Source organism: Ranitomeya imitator, chromosome 5 (assembly GCF_032444005.1).
Source record: "Ranitomeya imitator isolate aRanImi1 chromosome 5, aRanImi1.pri, whole genome shotgun sequence".
Classification (NCBI taxonomy): Eukaryota; Metazoa; Chordata; class Amphibia; order Anura; family Dendrobatidae; genus Ranitomeya; species Ranitomeya imitator.
The window spans coordinates 621,446,700-621,473,295 of NC_091286.1; the positions used below are offsets into that span (position 1 = coordinate 621,446,700).

At 48.2% G+C, this 26,596-nt stretch overlaps 1 protein-coding gene across 1 annotated transcript; it reads left to right on the forward strand.

Annotated features, from left to right (window-relative positions):
* Positions 1-23,959: 23,959 nt before the first annotated feature.
* Positions 23,960-26,149, forward strand: ID2 (inhibitor of DNA binding 2). Its single transcript, XM_069728061.1, has 3 exons — positions 23,960-24,367; positions 24,762-24,826; positions 25,503-26,149. The coding sequence occupies exons 1-2, from the start codon at positions 24,020-24,022 to the stop codon at positions 24,816-24,818; spliced, it is 405 nt and encodes a 134-aa protein (XP_069584162.1). The 5' UTR covers positions 23,960-24,019; the 3' UTR covers positions 24,819-24,826; positions 25,503-26,149.
* Positions 26,150-26,596: the final 447 nt, after the last annotated feature.

The following is a 26,596-nucleotide window of genomic DNA, read 5'->3' on the forward strand; positions in this document are numbered from 1 at the left end:
ATTGGCACCGCTACATTGAGCCTGAGTAAGCACATACAATAAATTTAGAAGTGTACAGGTTTGTGCAGACTCACAGATACAGATCACCTTATAATGCAGGGGTATATAGAGGTCAGAGGACAAACCGAAGCGGGATACATAAAGCTGAGGAACCAATAGGGACCATTAGGATATATGTATATATCCTATATAGGTTATCTACTATAACCTACCCCATGGACAATGATAACCATTACCTTTATCCTAATGGTATCTGCCTTAACCTACCACAGAGACAATAATACTATTAGGATAATGATACAGGAAATATATATATCTTGGTACCGTTTTAGCCAGTGGATAGAAAAATATTTAGAATTGAGAGTCCTCAGTGGTTGGTACCTTTTAATGGCTAACTGAAAAGACGGTAACAAATTGCAAGCTTTCGAGACTACACAGGTCTCTTCATCAGGCTAGACTAAAAGAAATTCTGAAGAGTCACATATTTATGCCCCATACAGCACATAAATAATGCCATAGATAAGACAGGTGATGTGAAGCAGAACTACCATTATATGAGTGATAAACAGTTATGTCCATAAATATTGGAACAGTTCATAGATAAGGAGTGTGAATGTTTCATGGTCCTCTGATTGGGGTCTGGTTCTATGTTATGTTGCCCCACATGGTCTGAGGGGCAAATTCCTTAAATGAAGTAAAAAGACATAAATCCATGCGACACATTCATTCCTGCACTGAGCGTATCAAAGGTCGTCATCAGCTTATACTCACAGACTCTTTTGTCTCTCTGAGATTTGAAGTTACCTTTTAATCCAGGTAATTTCATGTCCATAATGCTGTGATCAGGGAGACACAAATGTATTGCCACAGGTAGATCCATTATTTTTTCTCTTATTGTGTGGTGATGCAAGTTCATCCTTGTTCTCAGTTTTTGCCCAGTCTCCCCCACCTACAGACCCCCAGTTAGACATTTAGTACAAATAATTAGGTACACCACATTAGAAGTGACGCAGCTGAAAGTACCTGGTATCTTGTAGTCTTGATGTGAATTGGGGATCTTTATCTTGTCCGTGGTTATTATAAATGGACAGGTTTTACATTTTTTCTGGTTGCAAGGAAGGGTTCCTGCAGCTGTTTGAGAGGACAGGGAGCTTCTGCCAATGATGCTTCTTAGATTTGGGGGCTGCCTAAAACACTGTAGTGCAGGGTCTGGAAAAATGGATTGTAATCGGGCATCTTTTTGCAGTAAAGGTTGTAATTTCTGTGCAGCTCCCCTTAGCACCTCCAGATTTGGATTGTAGGTAACTACTAGAGGTACCCGGTTGTTTTCTTCTTTAGCTTTATAATGTAGCAGGTGATTCCTTGATATTCTGGTGGATCTTGTAATTTGGTTTTGAATTGTTCTTGAATGGTAGCCCTGATTCAAAAAAGTCTTTCTGAGGCAACCAAGGTGTTCATCCCTTTCCATGGGGTTGGACCATATACAATGGTATCTGATGGCATGGCTGTAGACAGAGTTTTTATGTGTTTTGGTTGGAAACTGTCCTACTTATGGTATGCTGGACGGTCGATTGGCTTCTGATACGGGGATGTCTCTATTTCATTGTTCTGCAGCTAATGAGGGTGTCCAAAAAGTTAATTTCAGTGCAGGAGTAGTTGAGTGTTAAGTTGATGGTGGAATGAAATTGATTAAACTGTTCATGGAACGTCTTTAGCTGTGGCTCAGACTCTGTCCAGATGATTAAAATATCATCAATGTAGCGGTAGTACGCCAGAGGCCTGATGGGACATGAGGACAAAAAGTTGCTTTCAAGCTTGGCCAAGAAAAGATTTGAATACTGTGGGGCCATTTTACTTCCCATTGCTGTGCCAGTCTCCTGTAGATACGGTAGATCTTGTTGTCAAAGTAAAGTATTAGGATAACCATAGCCCACCTAAGGATCAATGATACCATTTGGGTTTTTTATGGTTATCTACAATAGCTCACCCCAGGGACGATACCATTAGGATATATAATGGTTATCTACAATAGCCCACCCCAGGATCAATGATACCATTAGGATATACAGCTCTGGCAAAAATTAAGAGACCACTGCACAGTTTTATAAAAATCACCATCTCTACGTGTCTGACAGCCGTTCTATTCCAGTGTCAGTTGAATTCCCACCAGAGTACGCCTCATTCTACTTAATGTGTTTCTGATTAGGTGATCACCTGAACCACATCTTATTTAATGAAGGAAAGTATTAAAAAACCACTGCTATGGTGCACATAATCCTCTTACAATAGGACAAGCTGGATGGCAAAACAAGTACTAGTAATATCCTAAAAGTAATAGGAATGCCATCTCTCTCTCAAATAGTGGGCCATAGAAAGCCTATTTTTTTTTTTTCATTTGGTTTCTAAATTCTACCTGAAGAAATAAAAAAAAAATCAGTGGGACATTAATATTGGCCTTTCTGCTTGTGTGCCAGTCCTGACTCCTGAGTGTGCCATCTCTCTCTCAAATAGTGTGCCATAGAAAGCCTATTTATTTTTTTTATTTGGTTTCTAAATTCTACCTGAAAAAATTTAAAAAAAATCAGTGGGACATTAATATTGGCCTTTCTGCTTGTGTGCCAGTCCTGACTCCTGAGTGTGCCATCTCTCTCTCAAATAGTGGGCAATAGAAAGCCTATTTTTTTTTAATTTGGTTTCTAAATTCTACCTGAAAAAATAAAAAAAAATCAGTGGGACATTAATATTGGCCTTTCTGCTTGTGTGCCAGTCCTGACTCCTGAGTGTGCCATCTCTCTCTCAAATAGTGGGCCATAGAAAGCCTATATTTTTTTTTTATATTTGGTTTCTAAATTCTCCCTGAAAAAATCAACAAAAATCAGTGGGAGATTAATATTGGCCTTTCTGCTTGTGTGCCAGTCTTGCGTGTGTGGCATCTCTCTCATTTGGTGCCACAGAAAACAGAGTGTGTAAAATTGTGGCTGATTTTCCTTGCGTTATCACCCACCTGTAAAGGGATATCTAAATCATACTGAAGTTATAGCTCACCGTTTAAGTTGTTTGACAGCAACAAATACCGTTACTTTGGTTACGTTTTAAAAACAATGAGGAAGTCTGGTGGAAGAGGTCGTGGCCGTGGGCGTTCATTGCCAGCTGGTAATGATGGTAGTGGTAGTGGAGCATCAGGTGGTCGTGGGAAAAAAAATATAGCACCTAAGTCTGGAGCTGTGGAGCCAGGTTCAATGTCTGGCTACACAAGGCCTCGAACGCTCCCTTTTCTGGGAATAGGAAAACCGCTTTTAAAGCCGGAGCAGCAAGAGCAAGTTTTGGCTTACCTTGCTGACTCAGCCTCTAGCTCTTTTGCCTCCTCTTTTGAAACTGGTAAATGTAAAAGCAGCGCGTCGTTAGTGGATGTTCACGGTCAGGGACAAGTCGCTTCCTTGTCCTCTTCAGTAAAAACAACAACAGAGAAGGATGCAGCAAGCGACACAACGGGTTACTCCATGGAGCTCTTTACACATACTGTCCCTGGCTTAGAAAATGAAACAGTTAACAGGCCATGCCCATTAGTAGTTGAATCGGACATGGAGTGCACTGATGCACAGCCACAGCCAGACTCCTATGCTGTTCCTTTAACTCAAACCACAACATTGCCCTCGCAGGGTACTGATCCAGAATCAGACCCTGATGAGACTATGGTGCCCCGTCACGAACACTATATCACCGACTTATACGGTGACACAGACGAAGTTGCACACGAGATAGAAGAGGAGGTTATAGATGACCCAGTTGTTGACCCCAATTGGCAGCCATTGGGGGAACAGGGTGCAGGCGGCAGTAGTTCTGAAACAGAGGAGGAGGGGCCGCAGCAGGCATCAACATCGCAACAGGTTCCATCTGCCGGGCCCGTATCTGGCACAAAACGCGTGGCACAGCCAAAACCAGTTGGAGGACAGCGTGGCCATCCGGTTAAAGCTCAGTCTGCAATGCCTGAAAAGGGATCCGATGCTCGAAAGAGTGCAGTGTGGCATTTTTTTTAAACAACATCCAATTGATCAGCGCAAAGTCATCTGTCAAAAATGTTCAACTACCTTAAGCAGAGGTCAGAATCTGAAAAGTCTCAATACAAGTTGCATGCATAGACATTTAACCACCATGCATTTGCAAGCCTGGACTAACTACCAAACATCCCTTAAGGTTGTAGCACCCTCGGCCAATGAAGCTAGTCAGCAACGCTACATCCCTTCCATCACTGTAAGGCCACCATTTTCCGCACCACCTGCAGTATCTGTGCAGGTTTCTTTGCCAGGCCAAAGCAGTCAGGGTCAGGGAATCACCAGTTTCGTAGTAGGAAACACTGCATCTAGGGCACCGGAGGCAACAGTACCGTCTCCAACCGTCTCTCAGTCTGCCATGTCCACCGGCACACCCGCTAGTTCCACGATCTCCAGCTCTCCAGTCCAGCTCACCCTACATGAGACTCTCGTTAGAAAACGGAAGTACTTATCCTCGCATCCGCGTACACAGGGTTTGAACGCCCACATAGCTAGACTAATCTCGTTAGAGAGGATGCCCTACCGGTTAGTTGAAAACGAAGCTTTCAAAGCCCTGATGGACTACGCTGAACCACGCTACGAGCTACCCAGTCGACACTTCTTTTCGAGAAAAGTCATCCCAGCCCTCCACCAGCATGTTAAAGAGCGCATCGTCCATGCACTCAGGCAATCTGTGAGTACAAAGGTGCACCTGACAACAGATGCATGGACCAGTAGGCATGGCCAGGGACGGTACGTGTCCATCACGGCACGCTGGGTGAATGTGGTGGATGCAGGGTCCACAGGGGACATCAATTTCGGGACAGTTCTGCCTAGCCCACGGTCTAGGAAACAGTTGGCTGTAGCCGTTCGCACCCCCTCCTCCTCCTTGACCTCCTGCAGAAGCGAGTGCTCGTCCACAGACCGCAGTTGCCCAACCACTCCATCCGCAGCTGCCACTGTTGCACACCAGTTTTCCCATTATGGGGCAGCTACTGGCAAGCGTCAGCAGGCTGTATTGGCTATGAAGTGTTTGGGCGACAACAGACACACCGCGGAAGTTCTGTCCGAGTTCTTGCAGAAAGAAACGCAGTCGTGGCTGGGCACAGTAGATCTTGAGGCAGGCAAGGTAGTGAGTGATAACGGAAGGAATTTCATGGCTGCCATCTCCCTTTCCCAACTGAAACACATTCCTTGCCTGGCTCACACCTTAAACCTGGTGGTGCAGTGCTTCCTGAAAAGTTATCCGGGGTTATCCGACCTGCTCCTCAAAGTGCGCGGACTTTGCTCACATATCCGCCGTTCGCCCGTACACTCCAGCCGTATGCAGACCTATCAGCGGTCTTTGAACCTTCCCCAGCATCGCCTAATCATAGACGTTGCAACAAGGTGGAACTCAACACTGCACATGCTTCAGAGACTGTGCGAACAGAGGCGGGCTGTTATTTTTTTGTGGGAGGATACACATACACGGGCAGGCAGTAGGATGGCAGACATGGAGTTGTCAGGTGTGCAGTGGTCGAAGATACAAGACATATGTCAAGTCCTTCAGTGTTTTGAGGAATGCACACGGCTGGTTAGTGCAGACAACGCCATAATAAGCATGAGCATCCCCCTAATGCGTCTGCTGATGCAAAGTTTGACGCACATAAAGTCCAACAATAGAAAAAACACACATCTGCACTGCTCAAAGGTCAAACTCAAAGACCGTGTTATGTTATCGGTCTGGCACCACAGAAAGCGATACTGGCTGTATAAATCCTCTACACCTTAATCAACGGGTTGCTGCTGCCAGAAAAAGTATACATAGAATCCAATGGCAAAATAGAAAAAAGGAGGACCCGTTGAAGTGCCGTAGAGCACGAAACGATCGTTGTCCGTGGCTGACTCTATCCCTCCCTGCTATCCGTTTGTTTATATGTCCTAATAAAGTGATATTCACCGCAACAGGGTAAGTGCGCGCCTATTTTTTTCTATTTTGCCATTTGACGCACATAAAGGATCAGGCGCCTGCAGCAGAGGAAGAGGTAAGCCTTGATGACAGTCAGCCATTGTCTGGTCAGGGCAGTGTACAGGACGAGGTAGCGGGCGAAGAGGAGGAGGAGGATGAGGAGGATGATGGGGATGAGTATATTTTTAATGAGGAAGCTTTTCCGGGGCCACTGGAATTTGGTGGCGTGGCAAGGCCGGGTTCTGGTTTTTTGAGGGACACAAGTGACGTAGATTTGCCTGAAACTGCCCCTCAACCAAGCACAACCGCAGATTTGACAACTGGAACTTTGGCCCACATGGCGGATTATGCCTTACGTATCCTCAAAAGGGACACACGCATTACTAAAATGATGAACGATGACGATTACTGGTTGGCCTGCCTCCTTGATCCTCGCTATAAAGGCAAATTGCAAAATATTATGCCACATGAGAACTTGGAACTAATATTAGCAACCAAACAATCAACTCTTGTTGACCGTTTGCTTCAGGCATTTCCAGCACACAGCGCCCGTGATCGATCTCACACGAGCTGCAGGGGGCAGCAGACCAGAGGTATTAGAGGTGCAGAAATCAGAAGTGGCGTTGGACAGAGGGGTTTTCTGACCAGGTTGTGGAGTGATTTTGCTATGACCGCAGACAGGACAGGTACTGCTGCATCAATTCAAAGTGACAGGAGACAACATTTGTCCAGTATGGTTACTAACTATTTTTCATCCCTTATCGATGTTCTCCCTCAACCGTCATTCCCATTTGATTACTGGGCATCCAAATTAGACACCTGGCCAGAATTGGCAGAATATGCATTGCAGGAGCTTGCTTGCCCGGCAGCTAGAGTCCTATCAGAAAGAGTATTCAGTGCTGCAGGTTCAATATTAACCGAAAAAAGGACTCGTCTGGCTACACAAAATGTTGATGATCTAACCTTCATTAAAATGAACCACAACTGGATTTTGAATTCTTTTGCCCCACCTTGCCCGGCCGACACCTAGCTTTCCTATGAAAAGGTCTTGCCTGTGGACTACTCTGAATGACTTTTCCAATGTCGTAATTTGCAGCAGCTGATTGTCCAGCATATGACATGTTAACACCTCCCTAAATGGCCAAACTCCCCACGTGGGGCCGTGGTATCGCCACTTGGCGCAAGCACCCGTGAGAGTGCTGTTTGTCTGAAGAGGTGGGTGTGCCCGCTTTTGGTCTACGGCACTGCCATTGGGTCCCTCATAGTACAATAAAGTGTCTCTGGCGGTGGTGGTGCGCACCCAACGTCAGACACACTGTTGTAACATGAGGGGCCCTGGGCCTGTACCGCCGGCCACAAGAGAGTTCCCCCACCCCCAGCTCAAACATTGCTCTACCACTTCCACAGTTATCTCTCACAGTTCCACCAATGTTTAGTCTATGCGCTGACATCCTTACATTCCTGCCACTGACAATACCATTGTGTTGACATGTATGATGGTACTTAACATAGTCAGGGGCAGTGTCCTATATTTACCTAAGTAAATACTTTGCGCAAAATTACTAGGTCTGAAACTACGCAGAGGAGCCCACCCCTGTACCTAATGATTGCACCCTTTTGTGTTTTCGGTTTTTAGTAATGCGAGACATTAACATGTATTTATTGTTTTGGACTAATAACTGGCAGACACTCATTAACATCGGCCTCCGCTGACAACACCAATGCTGCCTATGTACCCCTGCAAGAGAATTCCAAGTGTCTACAGCCAATTTTATTATGTTAGGCCTTCGAAGCCTGTCTGCGGTCCCTTCTTACACTTGTCCTCCACTGACCAGACCACTGCTGCCCGTGTATCCCTGGAACCAATTATAAAGTGCCTACAGCCCAATTTTATTATGTTAGGCCTGCGAAGCCTGTCTGCTGTCCCTCCTTCCACTAGTCCTCCACTGACCAGACCACTGCTGCCCGTGTACCCCTGGTACCAATTATAAAGTGCCTACAGCCCAATTTTATTATGTTAGGCCTTCGAAGCCTGTCTGCGGTCCCTCCTTCCACTAGTCCTCCACTAACCAGACCACTGCTGCCCGTGTACCCCTGGAACCAATTATAAAGTGCTTACAGCCCAATTTTATTATGTTAGGCCTTCGAAGCCTGTCTGCGGTCCCTCCTTCCACTAGTCCTCCACTGACCAGACCACTGCTGCCCGTGTACCCCTGGTACCAATTATAAAGTGCCTACAGCCCAATTTTATTATGTTAGGCCTTCGAAGCCTGTCTGTGGTCCCTCCTTCCACTAGTCCTCCACTGACCAGACCACTGTTGCCCGTGTACCCCTGGAACCAATTATAAAGTGCCTACAGCCCAATTTTATTATGTTAGGCCTTCGAAGCCTGTCTGCGGTCCCTCCTTCCACTAGTCCTCCACTCACCAGACCACTGCTGCCCGTGTACCCCTGGTACCAATTATAAAGTACCTACAGCCCAATTTTATTATGTTAGGCCTTCGAAGCCTGTCTGCGGTCCCTCCTTCCACTAGTCCTCCACTGACCAGACCACGGCTGCCCGTGTACCCCTGGTACCAATTATAAAGTGCCTACAGCCCAATTTTATTATGTTAGGCCTTCGAAACCTGTCTGCGGTCCCTCCTTCCACTAGTCCTCCACTGACCAGACCACTGCTGCCCGTGTACCCCTGGTACCAATTATAAAGTGCCTACAGCCCAATTTTATTATGTTAGGCCTTCGAAGCCTGTCTGCGGTCCCTCCTTCCACTAGTCCTCCACTGACCAGACCACTGCTGCCCGTGTACCCCTGGTACCAAATTATAAAGTGCCTACAGCCCAATTTTATTATGTTAGGCCTTCGAAGCCTGTCTGCGGTCCCTCCTTCCACTAGTCCTCCACTGACCAGACCACTGCTGCCCGTGTACCCCTGGTACCAATTATAAAGTGCCTACATCTCAATTTTATTATGTTAGGCCTTCGAAGCCTGTCTGCGGTCCCTCCTTCCACTAGTCCTCCACTGACCAGACCACTGCTGCCCGTGTACCCCTGGAACCAATTATAAAGTGCCTACAGCCCAATTTTATTATGTTAGGCCTTTGAAGCCTGTCTGTGGTCCCTCCTTCCAATAGTTCTCCACTGACCAGACCACTGCTGGCCGTGTACCCCTGGAACCCAGCTGAAAGTGCATGGAGCCTACTTTTTTTCTTTGTTTTATATTTATAAAGCCCAGATGAACTACGCTGTACCATGGTTCAAGCTACCCAGTCGACACTTCTTTTGCGAGAAAAGCCATCCCAGCCCTCCACCGGCATGAAAAAGTCTGCATTGTCATAGCACTCAGGCAATCTAACAGTAGAAAGATGCACCTGACAAGAGACGCATGGACCAGTAGGCATGTCCAAAAAAAGTTACGTGTCCATTACGGCGCACTGGGTTAATGTGTTGGATGCATGGTCCACAGGGGACAGCCTACAAAGTCTGTCTGCAGTACCTAATTCAAATTGTCTTCCGCTGACCACACCACTGCTGCCCGTGTACCCCTGGAACCAATTTTAAAGTGCCTACAGCCTAATTTTGTTATGTTAGGCCTACTAAGCCTGTTTGTGGTCCCTCCTTCCAATACTCCTCCACTGACCACACCACTGCTGCCCGTGTACCCCTGGAACCTATTTTTAATTGCATAGAGCATCCTTTTTTTAATAGTAGGCGTACAAAGTCTGTCTGCGGTCCATAATTGAAATAGTCCTCCACTGAGCAGACCAATGCTGCCTGTGTAACCCTGTAACCTTTTTTAAACTGCATTGAGCCACATTTTTGGTTTAAGGCCTACTACCTGTGTCTGTCTGCGCCACTCAATACAGCTGTCCTCCTTTGAAAAAAGCTGAGCGTCAATAGTCTGGTTTTCAGCCTCTAGGAATTTGAAAACTGCATTGGGGCTACTACTTCGGTAGGGCCTACTAACGGTGTCTGCCGCTCCAAGGTGTTCCCCAGGTTTCCTCGCCATTGCTTCAATCTTCTGATTCTTCTTAAGTAGTTGTTGAAAACTACACTGCATTAGGCCTACAAATTGGGTATGGGGTGTAGAGACGGTGTGTTCCACTCCAAGGTTTTCCCCAGGTTTCGTCTACATTGCTTCGATCTTCTGACTCTCGTTTAGTAGTTGTTGAAAACTACACTGCATTAGGCCTACAAATTGGGTATGGGGTGTAGAGACGGTGTGTTCCACTCCAAGGTGTTCTCCATGTTGCCTCTCCATTGCTTCAATCTTCATGCTCGTCTTTAGTAGTTGTTGAAAACAACACTGCATTAGGCCTACTAGTTGGGTATGGGGTGTAGAGACGGTGTGTTCCACTCCAAGGTGTTCCCCAGGTTTCCTCGCCATTGCTTCGATCTTCTGACTCTCGTTTAGTAGTTGTTGAAAACTACACTGCATTAGGCCTACAAATTGGGTATGGGGTGTAGAGACGGTGTGTTCCACTCCAAGGTGTTCTACAGGTTGCCTCTCCATTGCTTCAATCTTCATGCTCGTCTTTAGTAGTTGTTGAAAACAACACTGCATTAGGCCTACTAGTTGGGTATGGGGTGTAGAGACGGTGTGTTCCACTCCAAGGTGTTCCCCAGGTTTCGTCTACATTGCTTCGATCTTCTGACTCTCGTTTAGTAGTTGTTGAAAACTACACTGCATTAGGCCTACAAATTGGGTATGGGGTGTAGAGACGGTGTGTTCCACTCCAAGGTGTTCTCCAGGTTGCCTCTCCATTGCTTCAATCTTCATGCTCGTCTTTAGTAGTTGTTGAAAACAACACTGCATTAGGCCTACTAGTTGGGTATGGGGTGTAGAGACGGTGTGTTCCACTCCAAAGTGTTCTCCAGGTTGCCTCTCCATTGCTTCAATCTTCATGCTCGTCTTTAGTAGTTGTTGAAAACAACACTGCATTAGGCCTACTAGTTGGGTATGGGGTGTAGAAACGGTGTGTTCCACTCCAAGGTGTTCCACAGGTTTCCTCGCCATTGCTTCGATCTTCTGACTCTCGTTTAGTAGTTGTTGAAAACTACACTGCATTAGGCCTACAAATTGGGTATGGGGTGTAGAGATGGTGTGTTCAACTCCAAGGTGTTCCCCAAGTTTCCTCGCCATTGATTCAATCTTCTGACTCTTCTTAAGTAGTTGTTGAAAACAACACTGCATTAGGCCTACTAGTTGGGTTGGGGCCTTCTATCTGTGTCTGCCGCTCCTTGCTGTTCTCCTACAGTGAACAAAGCGGTGCCGCCGGTTTACTACTGTTGCCAATTTTGAACTGCATTTAGAATACTTACTGATTTGGGCCTACTCTCTGTGTCAGCCTCTCATTCCAGTTGTCCTCCACTGAACAAAGCAATGCCCCCTGGTTAGTCCTGTTACTAATTTTGAACTGCATTTAGGCCACTTTATTCTTTGGGCCCATATCTGTTTCCCCCTCATCCTGCCCATTGCCCAGCCAGTGATAGATGAGTCTGCTGGTACATTGACCCATAACGCAACATTCCCCGTGCAAGCTACACTGCAAGATTGTGACCCTGCTGAAAGTCAGGTCCCCCTTCCCGCATACCATACCACCTTACACGGGGACAAAGAGGAAGGTGCAGATGAAGGTGCAGGTTCCTTCATCAGGTGGGGGGAGGAATACTCGTTGGCGATGTCACTGGCACAGGGCCTCTCATAGTACGCAAAAGTGTTGCTGCCGGTGGGAGGTGCCCCCGCCATGCAAACACACCGCTGTACTTTGAGGGGCCCTGTGCCAGTGCCAATGCCAACGAGTGGGCCTTCCCTGCTTGCTCAGGATCACAGCACTTGCAAAGTTGAAATACTTACCCCTCCCTGCTCCACTGCCGTGACGTGGTCCAGATGTCCTGGGCCCACTAATTACTTGAACCAGCCCTACCCCCCACAACTTTAGCCAAATGACCCCCAATTTCAAATGCCTTACAATTATTATAAGCTAAATTACGATTGACAAGCTTCAGTAGCAAGAATGGATGTTTTTGCCAATACAATGGGCTCTGTACGTTTTCCTGGCCTCTACACACTGCCGACTATGCTCCCCCATTGACTTGCATTGGGTTTCGTGTTTCGGTCGATCCCCGACTTTTCGCGATAATCGGCCGATTCCACTCGACTCGACTTTTGAGATAGTCGGGTTTCGCGAAACCCGGCTCGACTCTAAAAAGGTCAAGGTCGCTCAACTCTACTGGAGAGGTGTACAAGCCACAGTGTCTTGCACCCACTGTGAAATTTGGTGGAGGATCGGTGATGATCTGAGGATGCTTCAGCAAGGCTGGAATTGGGCGGGTTAATCTTTGCGAAGGACGTATGAATCAAGCCGCATACAAGGTTATCCTAGAAAAACACTTGATTCCATCTGCTCAGGCAATGTTCTCCAACTCTGAGAACTGGTTTTTACAGCAGGACAATGCGCCATGCCACACAGCTAGGTCAATCAATGTGTGGATGAAGGACCACCACATCAAATCCCTGACATGATCAGCCCAATCTCCAGACCTGAACCCCACTGAAAACCTCTGGAATATAACCAAGAGGATGATAGATAGTCACAAGCCATCAAACAAAGAAGAACCGCTTACATTTTTGTACTAGGAGTGGCGTAAGGTCACCCAAAAGCAGTGTGAAAGACTGGTGGAAAGCATGCCAGGACGCTTGAAAGCTGTGATTAAAAATCATGGTTACTCCACAAAATATTGATTTCTGAACTCTTCCTGAGTTAAAACATTAGTATTGTTGTTTCCAAATGATTGTTGTTGTTTTTTCATTCTTTGAGGTCTACAAGCAGTGTATTTTTTTGATATTTTGACCATTTCTCATTTTCAGAAAATACAAAATGTATTGCTTGGAAACTCAGAGACAAGTTGTCAGTAGTTTTTAGAATAAAAGAACAATTTACTTTTTACTCAAAAATATTCCTATAAAGAGAAAAATCAAACAGAAAATTTAGCAGCGGTCTCTTCATTTTTTGCCATAGCTGTCTATAATGGTTATTTACCACAGCCTACCCCAGAGACAATGCTACCATTAGGATATATATAATGGTTATCTACCATAGCCTACCCCAGAGACTATGCTACCATTAGGATATATATAATTATTTACCACAGCCTACCCCAGGGACAATGCTACCATTAGGATATATATAATGGTTATCTACCATAGCCTACCCCAGAGACAATGCTACCATTAGGATATATATAATGGTTATTTACCACAGCCTACCCCAGAGACAATGCTACCATTAGGATATATATAATGGTTATTTACCACAGCCTACCCCAGGGACAATGCTACCATTAGGATATATATAATGGTTATTTACCACAGCCTACCCCAGGGACAATGCTACCATTAGGATATATATAATGGTTATCTACCACAGCCTACCCCAGGGACAATGCTACCATTAGGGTATATATAATGGTTATCTACCATAGCCTACCCCAGAGACAATGCTAGCATTAGGATATATATAATGGTTATTTACCACAGCCTACCCCAGGGACAATGCTACCATTAGGATATATATAATGGTTATTTACCACAGCCTACCCCAGGGACAATGCTACCATTAGGATATATATAATGGTTATCTACCAAAACCTACCACAGGGACAATGCTACCATTAGGATATTTATAACTAGCTATTGAACCCGTTCTACGCCCGGGTGGCGAGCATTTATATTGGTATATGGTCTCCATCCTGGTATGTGCTGCTCCATCCTGCATCCCCATCCTGTCATGTGCTGCTCCCATCCTGCGCCCCCGTTCTGTCATGTGCTGCTCCCATCCTGCGCCCCCGTTCTGTCATGTGCTGCTCCCATCCTGCGTCTCCATTCTGTCAGTTTCTGCTCCCATCCTGTCATGTGCTGCTCCCATCCTGCGCCCCCGTTCTGTCATGTGCTGCTCCCATCCTGCGCCCTCGCTCTGTCATGTGCTGCTCCCATCCTGCACCCCCGTTCTGTCATGTGCTGCTCCCATCCTGCGCCCCCGTTCTGTCATTTGCTGCTCCCATCCTGTCATGTGCTGCTCCCATCCTGCGCCCCCGTTTTGTCATGTGCTGCTGCCATCCTGCACCCCCCGTTCTGTCATGTGCTGCTCCCATCCTGCGCCCCCGTTCTGTCATGTGCTGCTCCCATCCTGCGGCACCGTTCTTTAATTTGCTGCTCCCATCCATATGCCCCATACGCTGCTCCATAAGATGCTCCATAGTATATGCCCCGTATCAGGTGGCGTAAGTAACAAATAGCTGTGGCATGAAGTGCCACAGCCTCATGCCACAGCAATTTGTTACTTGCGCCACCTGATTCCTTTCCGCCGCCATTTTCTTGGTCCTCCTGCTGGCGGAATCGGCGCCTGCGCAGTCCGCGCTTTCCGGCGCCATTTTCTTGAAGACACACTGCAGTGTGTCTTCAAGAAAATGGCGCCGGAAAACGCGGACTGCGCAGGCGCCGATTCCGCCAGCAGGACCAAGAAAATGGCGGCGGAAAGGAATCAGGTGGTGTAAATAACAAATTGCTGTGGCATGAAGTGCCACAGCTTCATGCCACAGCAATTTGTTACTTACGCCATTCCTTTCCGACCATTTTCTTCGTCCTCCTGCTGCCGGAATCGGCGCCTGCGCAGTTTGCGCTTTCCGGCGCCATTTTCTTGAAGACACACCTGCAGTGTGTCTTCAAGAAAATGGCGCCGGCAGTGTGTCTTCAAGAAAATGGCGCCGGAAACCGCGGACTGAGCAGGCGCCGATTCCGGCAGCAGGACCAAGAAAATGGCGGCGGAAAGGAATCAGGTGGCGTAAATAACAAATTGCTGTGGCATGAAGTGTCACAGCTTCATGCCACAGCAATTTGTTACTTACGCCATTCCTTTCCGCCCATTTTCTTCGTCCTCCGGCAGCAGGAATCAGCGCCTGCGCAGTCCGTGCTTTCCGGCGCCATTTTCTTGAAGACACACCTGCAGTGGAGCTGGAGTGTGTCTTCAAGAAAATGGCGCCGGAAAGCGCGGACTGCGCTGGCGCCGATTCCGGCAGCAGGAATCGGCGCCTGCGCAGTCCGCGCTTTCCGGCGCCATTTTCTTGAAGACACACCTGCAGTGTGTCTTCAAGAAAATGCGCAATGTGTCTTCAAGAAAATGGCGCCGGAAAGCGCGGACTGCGCAGGCGCCGATTCCGGCGGCAGGAATCGGCGCATGCGCAGTCCGCGCTTTCCGGCGCCATTTTCTTGAAGACACACTCCGGCTCCTCTGCCTGTGACTGGTAAGTCAGAGGGCGGCGCCGGCGCGCATTAAGCGCGTCATCGCGCCCTCTGAACTGTCACAGCAGAGGAGCCGGGAGACGGAGCCGCACACAGCGCTGGAACAGGGAAAGGTGAATATACTTACCCTCCTGGCGGTCCCTGACTCTCCGGTGGAGATCGCGGTATGCGTTCAGTGCTTACGCATACCGTGATCTCCTGGGAGCGTCACTCTGTGGGGGCCAGACTGCGGCTGCGCTTGCGCCTGCGCAGTCTATAAAGGCTTCGGACAGAGTGACGCTCCCAGCGTTATATTATAGATGGTTATCTACCACAGCCTACCCCAGGGACAATGCTACTATTAGGATATATCTATATATATAATTGCCTAAGGGTTTTTCCGTCTGTCTGTCTGTCTGTCTGTCTGTCCTGGAAATCCTGGCTCTCTGATTGATCGACCAATCAGAGACCGGCACAGCATCGACGTAGAAATCCCGCGTCTCTGATTGGTCAAGGCCGCCAGGCCTCAACCAATCAGCAACGGGCACAGCGACGATGATTTCATAAAGGACGTAGAAATCCCGCGTCTGATTGGTCGAGGCCGCCAGGCCTCGACCAATCAGCAACGGGCACAGCGACGATGATGTCATAAAGGACGTAGACATCTCACGTTTCTAATTCAGCGACGGGCACAGTATCGACGTAGATGTCATAATGGTTGCCATGGCGACGATGATGTCATAAAGGTTGCCTCGACCAATCAGCGACGGGCACAGTGTGCTGCGAATTCTGGAATCATCATTGTCCATATACTACGGGGACATGCATATTCTAGAATACCCAATGCGTTAGAATCGGGCCACAATCTAGTATATAATAGTTATCTACCATAGCCTACCCCAGAGACAATGCTACCATTAGGATATATATATAATGGTTATTTACCACAGCCTACCCCAGGGACAATGCTACCATTAGGATATACATAATGGTTATCTACCACAGCCTACCCCAGGGACAATGCTACCATTAGGATATATATAATCTTTCACAATTGGTGCAGAATCCAACCAGAGGAGCAGCACTTTTAGACCTAATACTATCTAATAGACCTGACAGAATAACAAATCTGCAGGTGGTCGGGCATCTAGGAAATAGCGACCACAATATTGTGCAGTTTCACCTGTCTTTCACTAGGGGGACTTGTCAGGGAGTCACAAAAACACTGAACTTTAGGAAGGCAAAGTTTGACCAGCTTGGAGATGCCCTTAATCTGGTAGACTGGGACAATATCCTCAGAAATAAGAATACAGAATAAATGGAAAATGTTTAAGAACATCCTAAATAGGCACTGTAAGCGTTTTATACCTTGTGGGAATAAAAGGACTAGAAATAGGAAAAACCCAATGTGGCTAAACAAAGAAGTAAGACAGGCAATTAACAGTAAAAAGAAAGCATTTGCACTACTAAAGCAGGATGGCACCATTGAAGCTCTGAAAAACTATAGGGAGAAAAATACTTTATCTAAAAAACTAATTAAAGCTGCCAAAAAGGAAACAGAGAAGCACATTGCTAAGGAGAGTAAAACTAATCCCAAACTGTTCTTCAACTATATCAATAGTAAAAGAATAAAAACTGAAAATTTAGGCCCCTTAAAAAATTGTGAGGAAAGTATGGTTGTAGATGACGAGGAAAAAGCTAACATATTAAACACCTTCTTCTCCACGGTAACATAGTAACATAGTTAGTAAGGCCAAAAAAAGACATTTGTCCATCCAGTTCAGCCTATATTCCATCATAATAAATCCCCAGATCTACGTCCTTCTACAGAACCTAATAATTGTATGATACAATATTGTTCTGCTCCAGGAAGACATCCAGGCCTCTCTTGAACCCCTTGAACCCCTATTCACGGTGGAAAATGAAATGCTAGGTGAAATCCCAAGAAACAATGAAAACCCTATATTAAGGGTCACCAATCTAACCCAAGAAGAGGTGCGAAACCGGCTAAATAAGATTAAAATAGATAAATCTCCGGGTCCGGATGGCATACACCCACGAGTACTAAGAGAACTAAGTAATGTAATAGATAAACCATTATTTCTTATTTTTAGGGACTCTATAGCGACAGGGTCTGTTCCGCAGGATTGGCGCATAGCAAATGTGGTGCCAATATTCAAAAAGGGCTCTAAAAGTGAACCTGGAAATTATAGGCCAGTAAGTCTAACCTCTATTGTTGGTAAAATATTTAAAGGGTTTCTGAGGGATGTTATTCTGGATTATCTCAATGAGAATAACTGTTTAACTCCATATCAGCATGGGTTCATGAGAAATCGCTCCTGTCAAACCAATCTAATCAGTTTTTATGAAGAGGTAAGCTATAGGCTGGACCACGGTGAGTCATTGGACGTGGTATATCTCGATTTTTCCAAAGCGTTTGATACCGTGCCGCACAAGAGGTTGGTACACAAAATGAGAATGCTTGGTCTGGGGGAAAATGTGTGTAAATGGGTTAGTAACTGGCTTAGTGATAGAAAGCAGAGGGTGGTTATAAATGGTATAGTCTCTAACTGGGTCGCTGTGACCAGTGGGGTACCGCAGGGGTTGGTATTGGGACCTGTTCTCTTCAACATATTCATTAATGATCTGGTAGAAGGTTTACACAGTAAAATATCGATATTTGCAGATGATACAAAACTATGTAAAGCAGTTAATACAAGATAAGATAGTATTCTGCTACAGATGGATCTGGATAAGTTGGGCTGAAAGGTGGCAGATGAGGTTTAGCAATGATAAATGTAAGGTTATACACATGGGAAGAAGGAATCAATATCACCATTACACACTGAATGGGAAACCACTGGGTAAATCTGACAGGGAGAAGGACTTGGGGATCCTAGTTAATGATAAACTTACCTGGAGCAGCCAGTGCCAGGCAGCAGCTGCCAAGGCAAACAGGATCATGGGGTGCATTAAAAGAGGTCTGGATACACATGATGAGAGCATTATACTGCCTCTGTACAAATCCCTAGTTAGACCGCACATGGAGTACTGTGTCCAGTTTTGGGCACCGGTGCTCAGGAAGGATATAATGGAACTAGAGAGAGTACAAAGGAGGGCAACAAAATTTATAAAGGGGATGGGAGAACTACAATACCCAGATAGATTAGCGAAATTAGGATTATTTAGTCTAGAAAAAAGACGACTGAGGGGCGATCTAATAACCATGTATAAGTATATAAGGGGACAATACAAATATCTTGTTGAGGATCTGTTTATACCAAGGAAGGCGACGGGCACAAGGGGGCATTCTTTGCGTCTGGAGGAGAGAAGGTTTTTCCACCAACATAGAAGAGGATTCTTTACTGTTAGGGCAGTGAGAATCTGGAATTGCTTGCCTGAGGAGGTGGTGATGGCGAACTCAGTCGAGGGGTTCAAGAGAGGCCTGGATGTCTTCCTGGAGCAGAACAATATTGTATCATACAATTATTAGGTTCTGTAGAAGGACGTAGATCTGGGGATTTATTATGATGGAATATAGGCTGAACTGGATGGACAAATGTCTTTTTTCGGCCTTTCTAACTATGTTACTAATGGTTATCTACCATAGCCTACCACAGGGACAATGCTACCATTAGGATATATATAATGGTTATTTACGGTGCACGGTGGCGCAGTGGCTAGCACAGCAGCCTTGCAGCGCTGGAGTCCTGGGTTCTAATCCCACTCAGGACAACATCTGCAAAGAGTTTGTATGTTCTCTCTGTGTTTGCGTGGGTTTCCTCCGGGCACTCCGGTTTCCTCCCACATTCCAAAGACATACTAATAGGGAATTTAGATTGTGAGCCCCAACAGGGACAGCGATGATAATGTGTGTAAATTGTAAAGCGCTGCGGAATATGTTAGCGCTATATAAAAATAAAGATTATCATTATTATTACCACAGCCTACCCCAGGGACAATGCTACCATTAGGATATATTTAAAGGGAACCTGTCACCCCGTTTTTTCAGATTGAGATAAAAATACTGTTAAATAGGGCCTGCGCTGTGCGGTACAATAGTGTATATAGTGTACCCTGATTCCCCACCTATGCTGCGAAATACATTACCAAAGTCGCCGTTTTCGCCTGTCAATCAGGCTGGTCAGGTCAGGTGGGCGTGGTCACAGCGCTGTTTCTTCCCCAGCTTTACATTGGTGGCGTAGTGGTGTGCGCATGTCCAAGTGCCGAATCCACTGCGCGCACGTGAAGAAACAGCGCGCGATCTGCGCTATTACCTTTGTCATCGTGGGGGCGGCCATCTTCCTGGAGCCGCGCGTGCGCACATGGAGTGCTCTGCTGCATGGGGCTTCAGGAAAATGGCAGCGGGATGCCGCGTGTGCGCAGAAGAGATCGCGGCGGCCATTTTCCTGAAGCCGAGATGCAAACTCGGCTTTGGGAAAATGGCCGCCGCGATTTCTTCTGCGCATGCGCGGCATCCCGCGGCCATTTTCCTGAAGTATTTTTATCTCAATCTGAAAAAACGGGGTGACAGGTTCCCTTTAATGGTTATTTACCACAACCTACCCCAGGGACAATGCTACCATTAGGATATATATAATGGTTGTTTACCACAGCCTACCCCAGGGACAATGCTACCATTAGGATATATATAATAGTTATCTACCACAGCCTACCCCAGGGGCAATGCTACCATTAGGATATATTTAATGGTTATCTACCACAGCCTACCACAGGGACAATGCTACCATTAGGATATATTTAATGGTTATCTACTACAGCCTACCCCAGGGACAATGCTACCATTAGTATATAATGGTTATCTACCACAGCCTACCCCAGGGACAATGCTACCATTAGGATAAATATAATGGTTATCTACCACAGCCTACCCCAGGGACAATGCTACCATTAGGATATATATAATGGTTATCTACCATAGCCTACCCCAGAGAATGCTACCATTAGGATATATATAATGGTTATCTACCACAGCCTACCCCAGGGACAATGCTACCATTAGTATATAATGGTTATCTACCACAGCCTACCCCAGGGACAATGCTACCATTAGGATAAATATAATGGTTATCTACCACAGCCTACCCCAGGGACAATGCTACCATTAGGATATATATAATGGTTATCTACCATAGCCTACCCCAGAGACAATGCTACCATTAGGATATATATAACAGTTATTTACCACAGCCTACCCCAGGGGGAATGCTACCATTAGGATATATATATAATGGTTATCTACCATAGCCTACCCCAGGGACAATGCTACCATTATGATATATATAAAGGTTATTTACCACAGCCTACCCCAGGGGCAATGCTACCATTAGGATCAGGGCCGGCGTCAGCACCCGGCGCACCCGGGCAAGTGCAGGGGCCCTGACAAGACAGGGGGGCCCACTCACACAGTCATACATCCATCTGGACGCTTTAACCCTTTCTACCCTTTCAATTTGCCCTGCCTGGCACAAGCATCTTCTCAGTCAGTGCAGGGCCAGGCACATAGGGGTTAAGGACACAGCCAGGGAGCGTGACATTGTGGGCGGAGAGTTCTCCTGCTCTGCTCTCCTGGCTGTGTGCAGTGCTGAACTAATCAGGCACAGGCAGGAGCTGCTACCTGCACCTGAGTGAGTGCCATGCTATATCGCTGTATATTCTGACAGTCTGGGTGACCTGGGGGGGCGGCCATGGGCTGGGCGGCTGCAGCTGACATACATATATATATATATATATATATATATATATATATATATATATATATATATATATATATATATATATACAGTGGGGCAAAAAAGTATTTAGTCAGTCAGCAATAGTGCAAGTTCCACCACTTAAAAAGATGAGAGGTGTCTGTAATTTACATCATAGGTAGACCTCAACTATGGGAGACAAACTGAGAAAAAAAAATCCAGAAAATCACATTGTCTGTTTTTTTAACAATTTATTTGCATATTATGGTGATGTAAATTACAGACGCCTCTCATCTTTTTAAGTGGTCGAACTTGCACTATTGCTGACTGACTAAATACTTTTTTGCCCCACTGTATATATATATATATACTACAGCAGCCGCCCAGCCCCCCAGCACAGCCTGTATAGATACAGTGTATATAATATATATACAGGACAGGTGCTGGGGGCCTGGGCTGGGCGGCTGTTGAAGTATATACACCGCACGGTACCTCTCCCCTGTATATATACACTGTACAGTACCTCTCCCCTGTATATATACACACTGCACAGTACCTCTCCCCTGTATATATACACTGTACAGTACCTCTCCCCTGTATATATACACACTGCACAGTACCTCTCCCCTGTATATATACACCGCACAGTACCTCTCCCCTGTATATATACACCGCACAGTACCTCTCCCCTGTATATATACACCGCACAGTACCTCTCCCCTGTATATATACACCGCACAGTACCGCTCCCCTGTATATATACACCGCACAGTACCTCTCCCCTGTATATATACACTGCACAGTACCACTCCTCCTGTCCTGTATATATACACTGCAGAATTTACAATAGCTATCACTCATGTAAGAAGTGAAATCTGGCATTGGACTATACCTATATTTCTCTGCTGCATCTGGGCATCATGAATCGTGGTATGTGTTAAAGGGGGGGGGGGGGGGGCACTGAGACTCTTTCGCCCGGGGCCCTCAAAAACCTGGAGCCGGCCCTGATTAGGATATATATAAAGGTTATTTACCACAGCCTACCCCAGGGACAAGACTAGCCCTGGTTAGCAGGGATGCACAGTACTAGGTATACTGAGGGCCACATACTGTGGTCACAAATTTTCCATCCAGAGGAGACATTCAGGTGTTGTGGAGCTTTCCTGCCTATTGCCCTTGTCCTCTATCCTGGGTAGAGGAGGGGCTGAGGTGATTGAGCCCGTTGTGCGGACAGGGCGCCCCTGAGGCTGCGGTCTCCCCGTGCGGGGCGCCCCTGAGGCTGCGGTCTCCCCGTGCGGGGCGCCCCTGAGGCTGCGGTTTCTCCGTGCGGGGCGCCCCTGAGGTTGCGGTTTCTCCGTGCGGGGCGCCCCTGAGGCTGCGGTCTCCCCGTGCGGGGCGCCCCTGAGGCTGCGGTCTCCCCGTGCGGGGCGCCCCTGAGGCTGCGGTCTCCCCGTGCGGGGCGCCCCTGAGGCCGTGGTCTCCCCGTGCGGGGCGCCCCTGAGGCCGCGGTCTCCCCGTGCGGAGCGCCCCTGAGGCTGCGGTCTCCCCGTGCGGGGCGCCCCTGAGGCTGCGGTCTCCCCGTGCGGGGCGCCCCTGAGGCTGTGGTCTCCCCGTGCGGGGCGCCCCTGAGGCTACGATCTCCCCATGCGGAGCGCCCCTGAGGCTGCGGTCTCCCCGTGCGGGGCGCCCCTGAGGCTGTGGTCTCCCCGTGCGGGGCGCCCCTGAGGCCGTGGTCTCCCCGTGCGGAGCGCCCCTGAGGCTGCGGTCTCCCCGTGCGGGGCGCCCCTGAGGCTGTGGTCTCCCCGTGCGGGGCGCCCCTGAGGCTACGATCTCCCCGTGCGGGGCGCCCCTGAGGCCGCGGTCTCCCCATGCGGAGCGCCCCTGAGGCTGCGGTCTCCCCGTGCGGGGCGCCCCTGAGGCTGTGGTCTCCCCGTGCGGGGCGCCCCTGAGGCCGCGGTCTCCCCGTGCGGAGCGCCCCTGAGGCTGCGGTCTCCCCGTGCGGGGCGCCCCTGAGGCTGCGGTCTCCCCGTGCGGGGCGCCCCTGAGGCTGCGGTTTCTCCCTGCGGGGCGCCCCTGAGGCTACGATCTCCCCGTGCGGGGCGCCCCTGAGGCCGCGGTCTCCCCATGCGGAGCGCCCCTGAGGCTGCGGTCTCCCCGTGCGGGGCGCCCCTGAGGCTGTGGTCTCCCCGTGCGGGGCGCCCCTGTGGCTGCGGTCTCTCCGTGCGGAGCGCCCCTGTGGCTGCGGTCTCCCCGTGCGGGGCGCCCCTGAGGCTGCGGTCTCCCCGTGCGGAGCGCCCCTGAGGCTGCGGTCTCTCCGTGCGGGGCGCCCCTGAGGCTGCGGTCTCCCCGTGCGGGGCGCCCCTGAGGCTGTGGTCTCCCCGTGCGGGGCGCCCCTGTGGCTGCGGTCTCTCCGTGCGGAGCGCCCCTGTGGCTGCGGTCTCCCCGTGCGGGGCGCCCCTGAGGCTGCGGTCTCCCCGTGCGGGGCGCCCCTGAGGCTGTGGTCTCCCCGTGCGGGGCGCCCCTGTGGCTGCGGTCTCTCCGTGCGGAGCGCCCCTGAGGCTGCGGTCTCCCCGTGCGGAGCGCCCCTGAGGCTGCGGTCTCTCCGTGCGGGGCGCCCCTGTGGCTGCGGTCTCTCCGTGCGGAGCGCCCCTGAGGCTGCGGTCTCTCCGTGCGGGGCGCCCCTGAGGCTGCGGTCTCTCCGTGCGGGGCGCCCCTGAGGCTGCGGTCCCCAGCGCTCCGCTGCAGTCCAGCTCTGTGCTGTGACAGTGTGCGGCCAACTATTTACTAGCACAGCTGTGATGACACAGACCACGCCCCCCAGCTACAATCATTGGTTTACAATGCGGAAGGAATTCACATTCTGAAAGTGTAAGCTGCCAGCCAATAGCGCGCTCACCGCTTCCAACCAATAGGGAGGCAGGAGAACGCCCACCTGTCAGCTGCTCCGTGCTGGGGTATATAAGGCTGCGCACCTTCGTGCTGAGCTCACTCTGAGCTGGTCACTGTGAGACGTGCTTGTGTGAGAAATTGGGAGCAGTCCGGCAAACATGAAAGCATTCAGCCCCGTGCGATCCGTCCGGAAAAGCAGCCTAACAGAACACAGCCTGGGCATCTCCAGGAGCAAAACGCCAGTGGATGACCCTATGAGCCTCCTGTACAACATGAACGACTGCTACTCCAAACTGAAGGAGCTGGTGCCCAGCATCCCCCAGAACAAGAAGGTCAGCAAGATGGAGATCCTCCAGCATGTCATCGACTACATCCTGGACCTGCAGATCGCCCTGGACTCTCACCCCAGCATCGTCAGCCTGCACCACCCGAGGCTGTCCAGCCCTGCCTCCATCAGGAGTCCCCTGACCACCATCAACACAGACATCAGCATCCTGACCCTGCAGGTACAGAGCCCGTGCGTGAGCCAGCCAATGATGAGGTTAAAAGACTGCACACTCTGCATGTCACTCTATTAATTATCCTATCTGTCCTCCTCCCCGTGTCCACTGACTGTAGGGAGCTGCTCTGCCCACTGTGTGCATGGTAGCCCTAGGGTTTACTCCTGTCCTTCCATTGTTACCACATTGTTGCATCTGTGGCCATAGTCCTAGTGAGGGCTGCTGTCTTCTCCCTCTGGTCCTCCATTAGCCCAGTGCCAGGTGGCTGATCGCCCATTCTGCCTGCTGATCGCCCATTCTGGCTCCTTCTGCCTGCTGATCGCCCATTCTGCCTGCTGATCGCCCCATCTCCTCTCATTATAGTAACACGTGCTTGTCTTTTTTTTTTTTTCCCTTCCAGGCGTCGGATTTATCAACAGAGTTCATCACGAATGACAGCAAAGCTCTTTGTCCTTAAGCAAAATGGTGAGTGTCACGCTGTAGGTTCCTATAGAGTTTAATCCCGTAGATTAGGGTGTATTTTCTCTGCCAGTCCCCCTCCTGTACACCCCCCATCCCTCCTGCCATGCAGACTCGCTGGGAATTCTCCCTAATGCCTTAAACGTCTTGTGGGCTCCTGTCATCATCTTAAAGTGGCTGCGTTTAATCAAATAATTGCTGCGAGCAGCCGACTGGCGCCTACATTCATTGCAGTTAAATGGATCCAAACAAAATGGGCTTGCGGATCCCCCCCCCCACCTTCATCATATGTTAGCATTTAACCTGGGGAAACCTGACTTGCACCCGTCATAGTCATTTTGTGACACCATGTACCCGCTTCACCTCCCAGAGCGACTTTACATGGCGATTGTGAGATCTCGGGTTAAATTGGTCATAGTTCTGCAAGGAGGCTGTTTTGTCTATAATGGAGGGGGGTGTTGAAGGGTTAATGGAGTCGTGGGGGGCTTTTTCTTATTATTTTTTTCCATGGACACCCAGCTTGTTCCAGGCGTAGCGTGTGGTGCGCCAAGGGTTAACCCCCGGCTCCTGTGTACATCTGGAGCATGAGTGTTTGGTTAAATGTGCAGTGGTGGCTTCCTCACTGGCGCCAGTCTGTCTACTGATCTCTTCCACTAAAACCCTCCTTCTCAATCTCTTGCAGGTGTTCACATTGACTGTGTTTTTCTTTGCACAACATGGCTACAAGACTTCTCTATTTCATTATTTGAGTACTGCATTTGTACAGAAGCTTGTGGAACAAGGGGATTCAATGTGGCTATGAAAGACTTGCATCCATTTTTTTTTTTTTTTTTTGCCCCTTCCCATTTATTTTGCATTCCCAGCCAAGCTTTTGGACTGCTGTTCTTAGTTTATTTATGAAAAGACTATGATTGACCTTTCCTAAGGCGGAAGGCTTAATTCTTTACTATTCTCTCCTACATGGGGAGTGAACGTCGTACCACAAGGGATTTGCCACTTTTACCATCAGCTTTTTTATTTTTAATTTTTTTTAAGCCTTTTTATTAAAAAGGTGAAGCATGGAGGCAACGAGCGGGCGAGCGGAGTACCCAGCTATAGAGATTTTTATCGGACTGGACTCGATAACAAACTTTGTATATAGTTAAATAAGACGTTGTGAACTGTTTATTCCGACTTTCTTCCCCCCCTCCTTAAATTCCCTTGTACAGTAGCAGGGATGTTTGATTTCTGCAAATGTGTAATGATAAGACTTAATCATGCTAAACTTTTTATAAAAGTTTGGTTGTAAGCTTTTTATACAGAATAAATCAATGGTGTTTATTGAAATGATTACTTTAGTTCTGTGCCTCTTTAATTGTGCTTATACGAAATCCTGATAAGGGTCAATGTACAAACCTCTTCCTACATATCGGTGTTCTCATTGCTAGTCTGTGTGCCAAGACTCCATATGATTCACATTCCTTGACCCCTGTACTGGTAAATGATTATCTAGTAGACTTTGAACACTAAAGAAGCTTTACTTGGATCAAGGTGATCGGACCATTCATAGTCGTGATCATTGCAAGTGGCTTTTACAAATACCGCCCTTTGCTTGTGGCCACGTTAGGCTGAGGCGACTTGGTGCAGTAACTCGTGGCCCTCTAAAGTTGTCCAAACTTTGCTTTCATGTCCTCCCTTGTGGATGTCACAATGTAGTAGTTTATTCGGTATTTTAATGGCCTTTGGTTTCCCTACTATGAATTATCTGACTTGTTCTGCTCCATTTGTATTATAGGA

Coding starts and splice junctions, on each gene's coding strand:
- ID2 (XM_069728061.1), top strand. CDS start 24,020: ATGAAAGCATTCAGCCCCGTGCGATCCGTCCGGAAAAGCAGCCTAACA. Junction 24,368..24,761: donor TCAGCATCCTGACCCTGCAG/GTACAGAGCCCG, acceptor TTTCCCTTCCAG/GCGTCGGATTTATCAACAGA.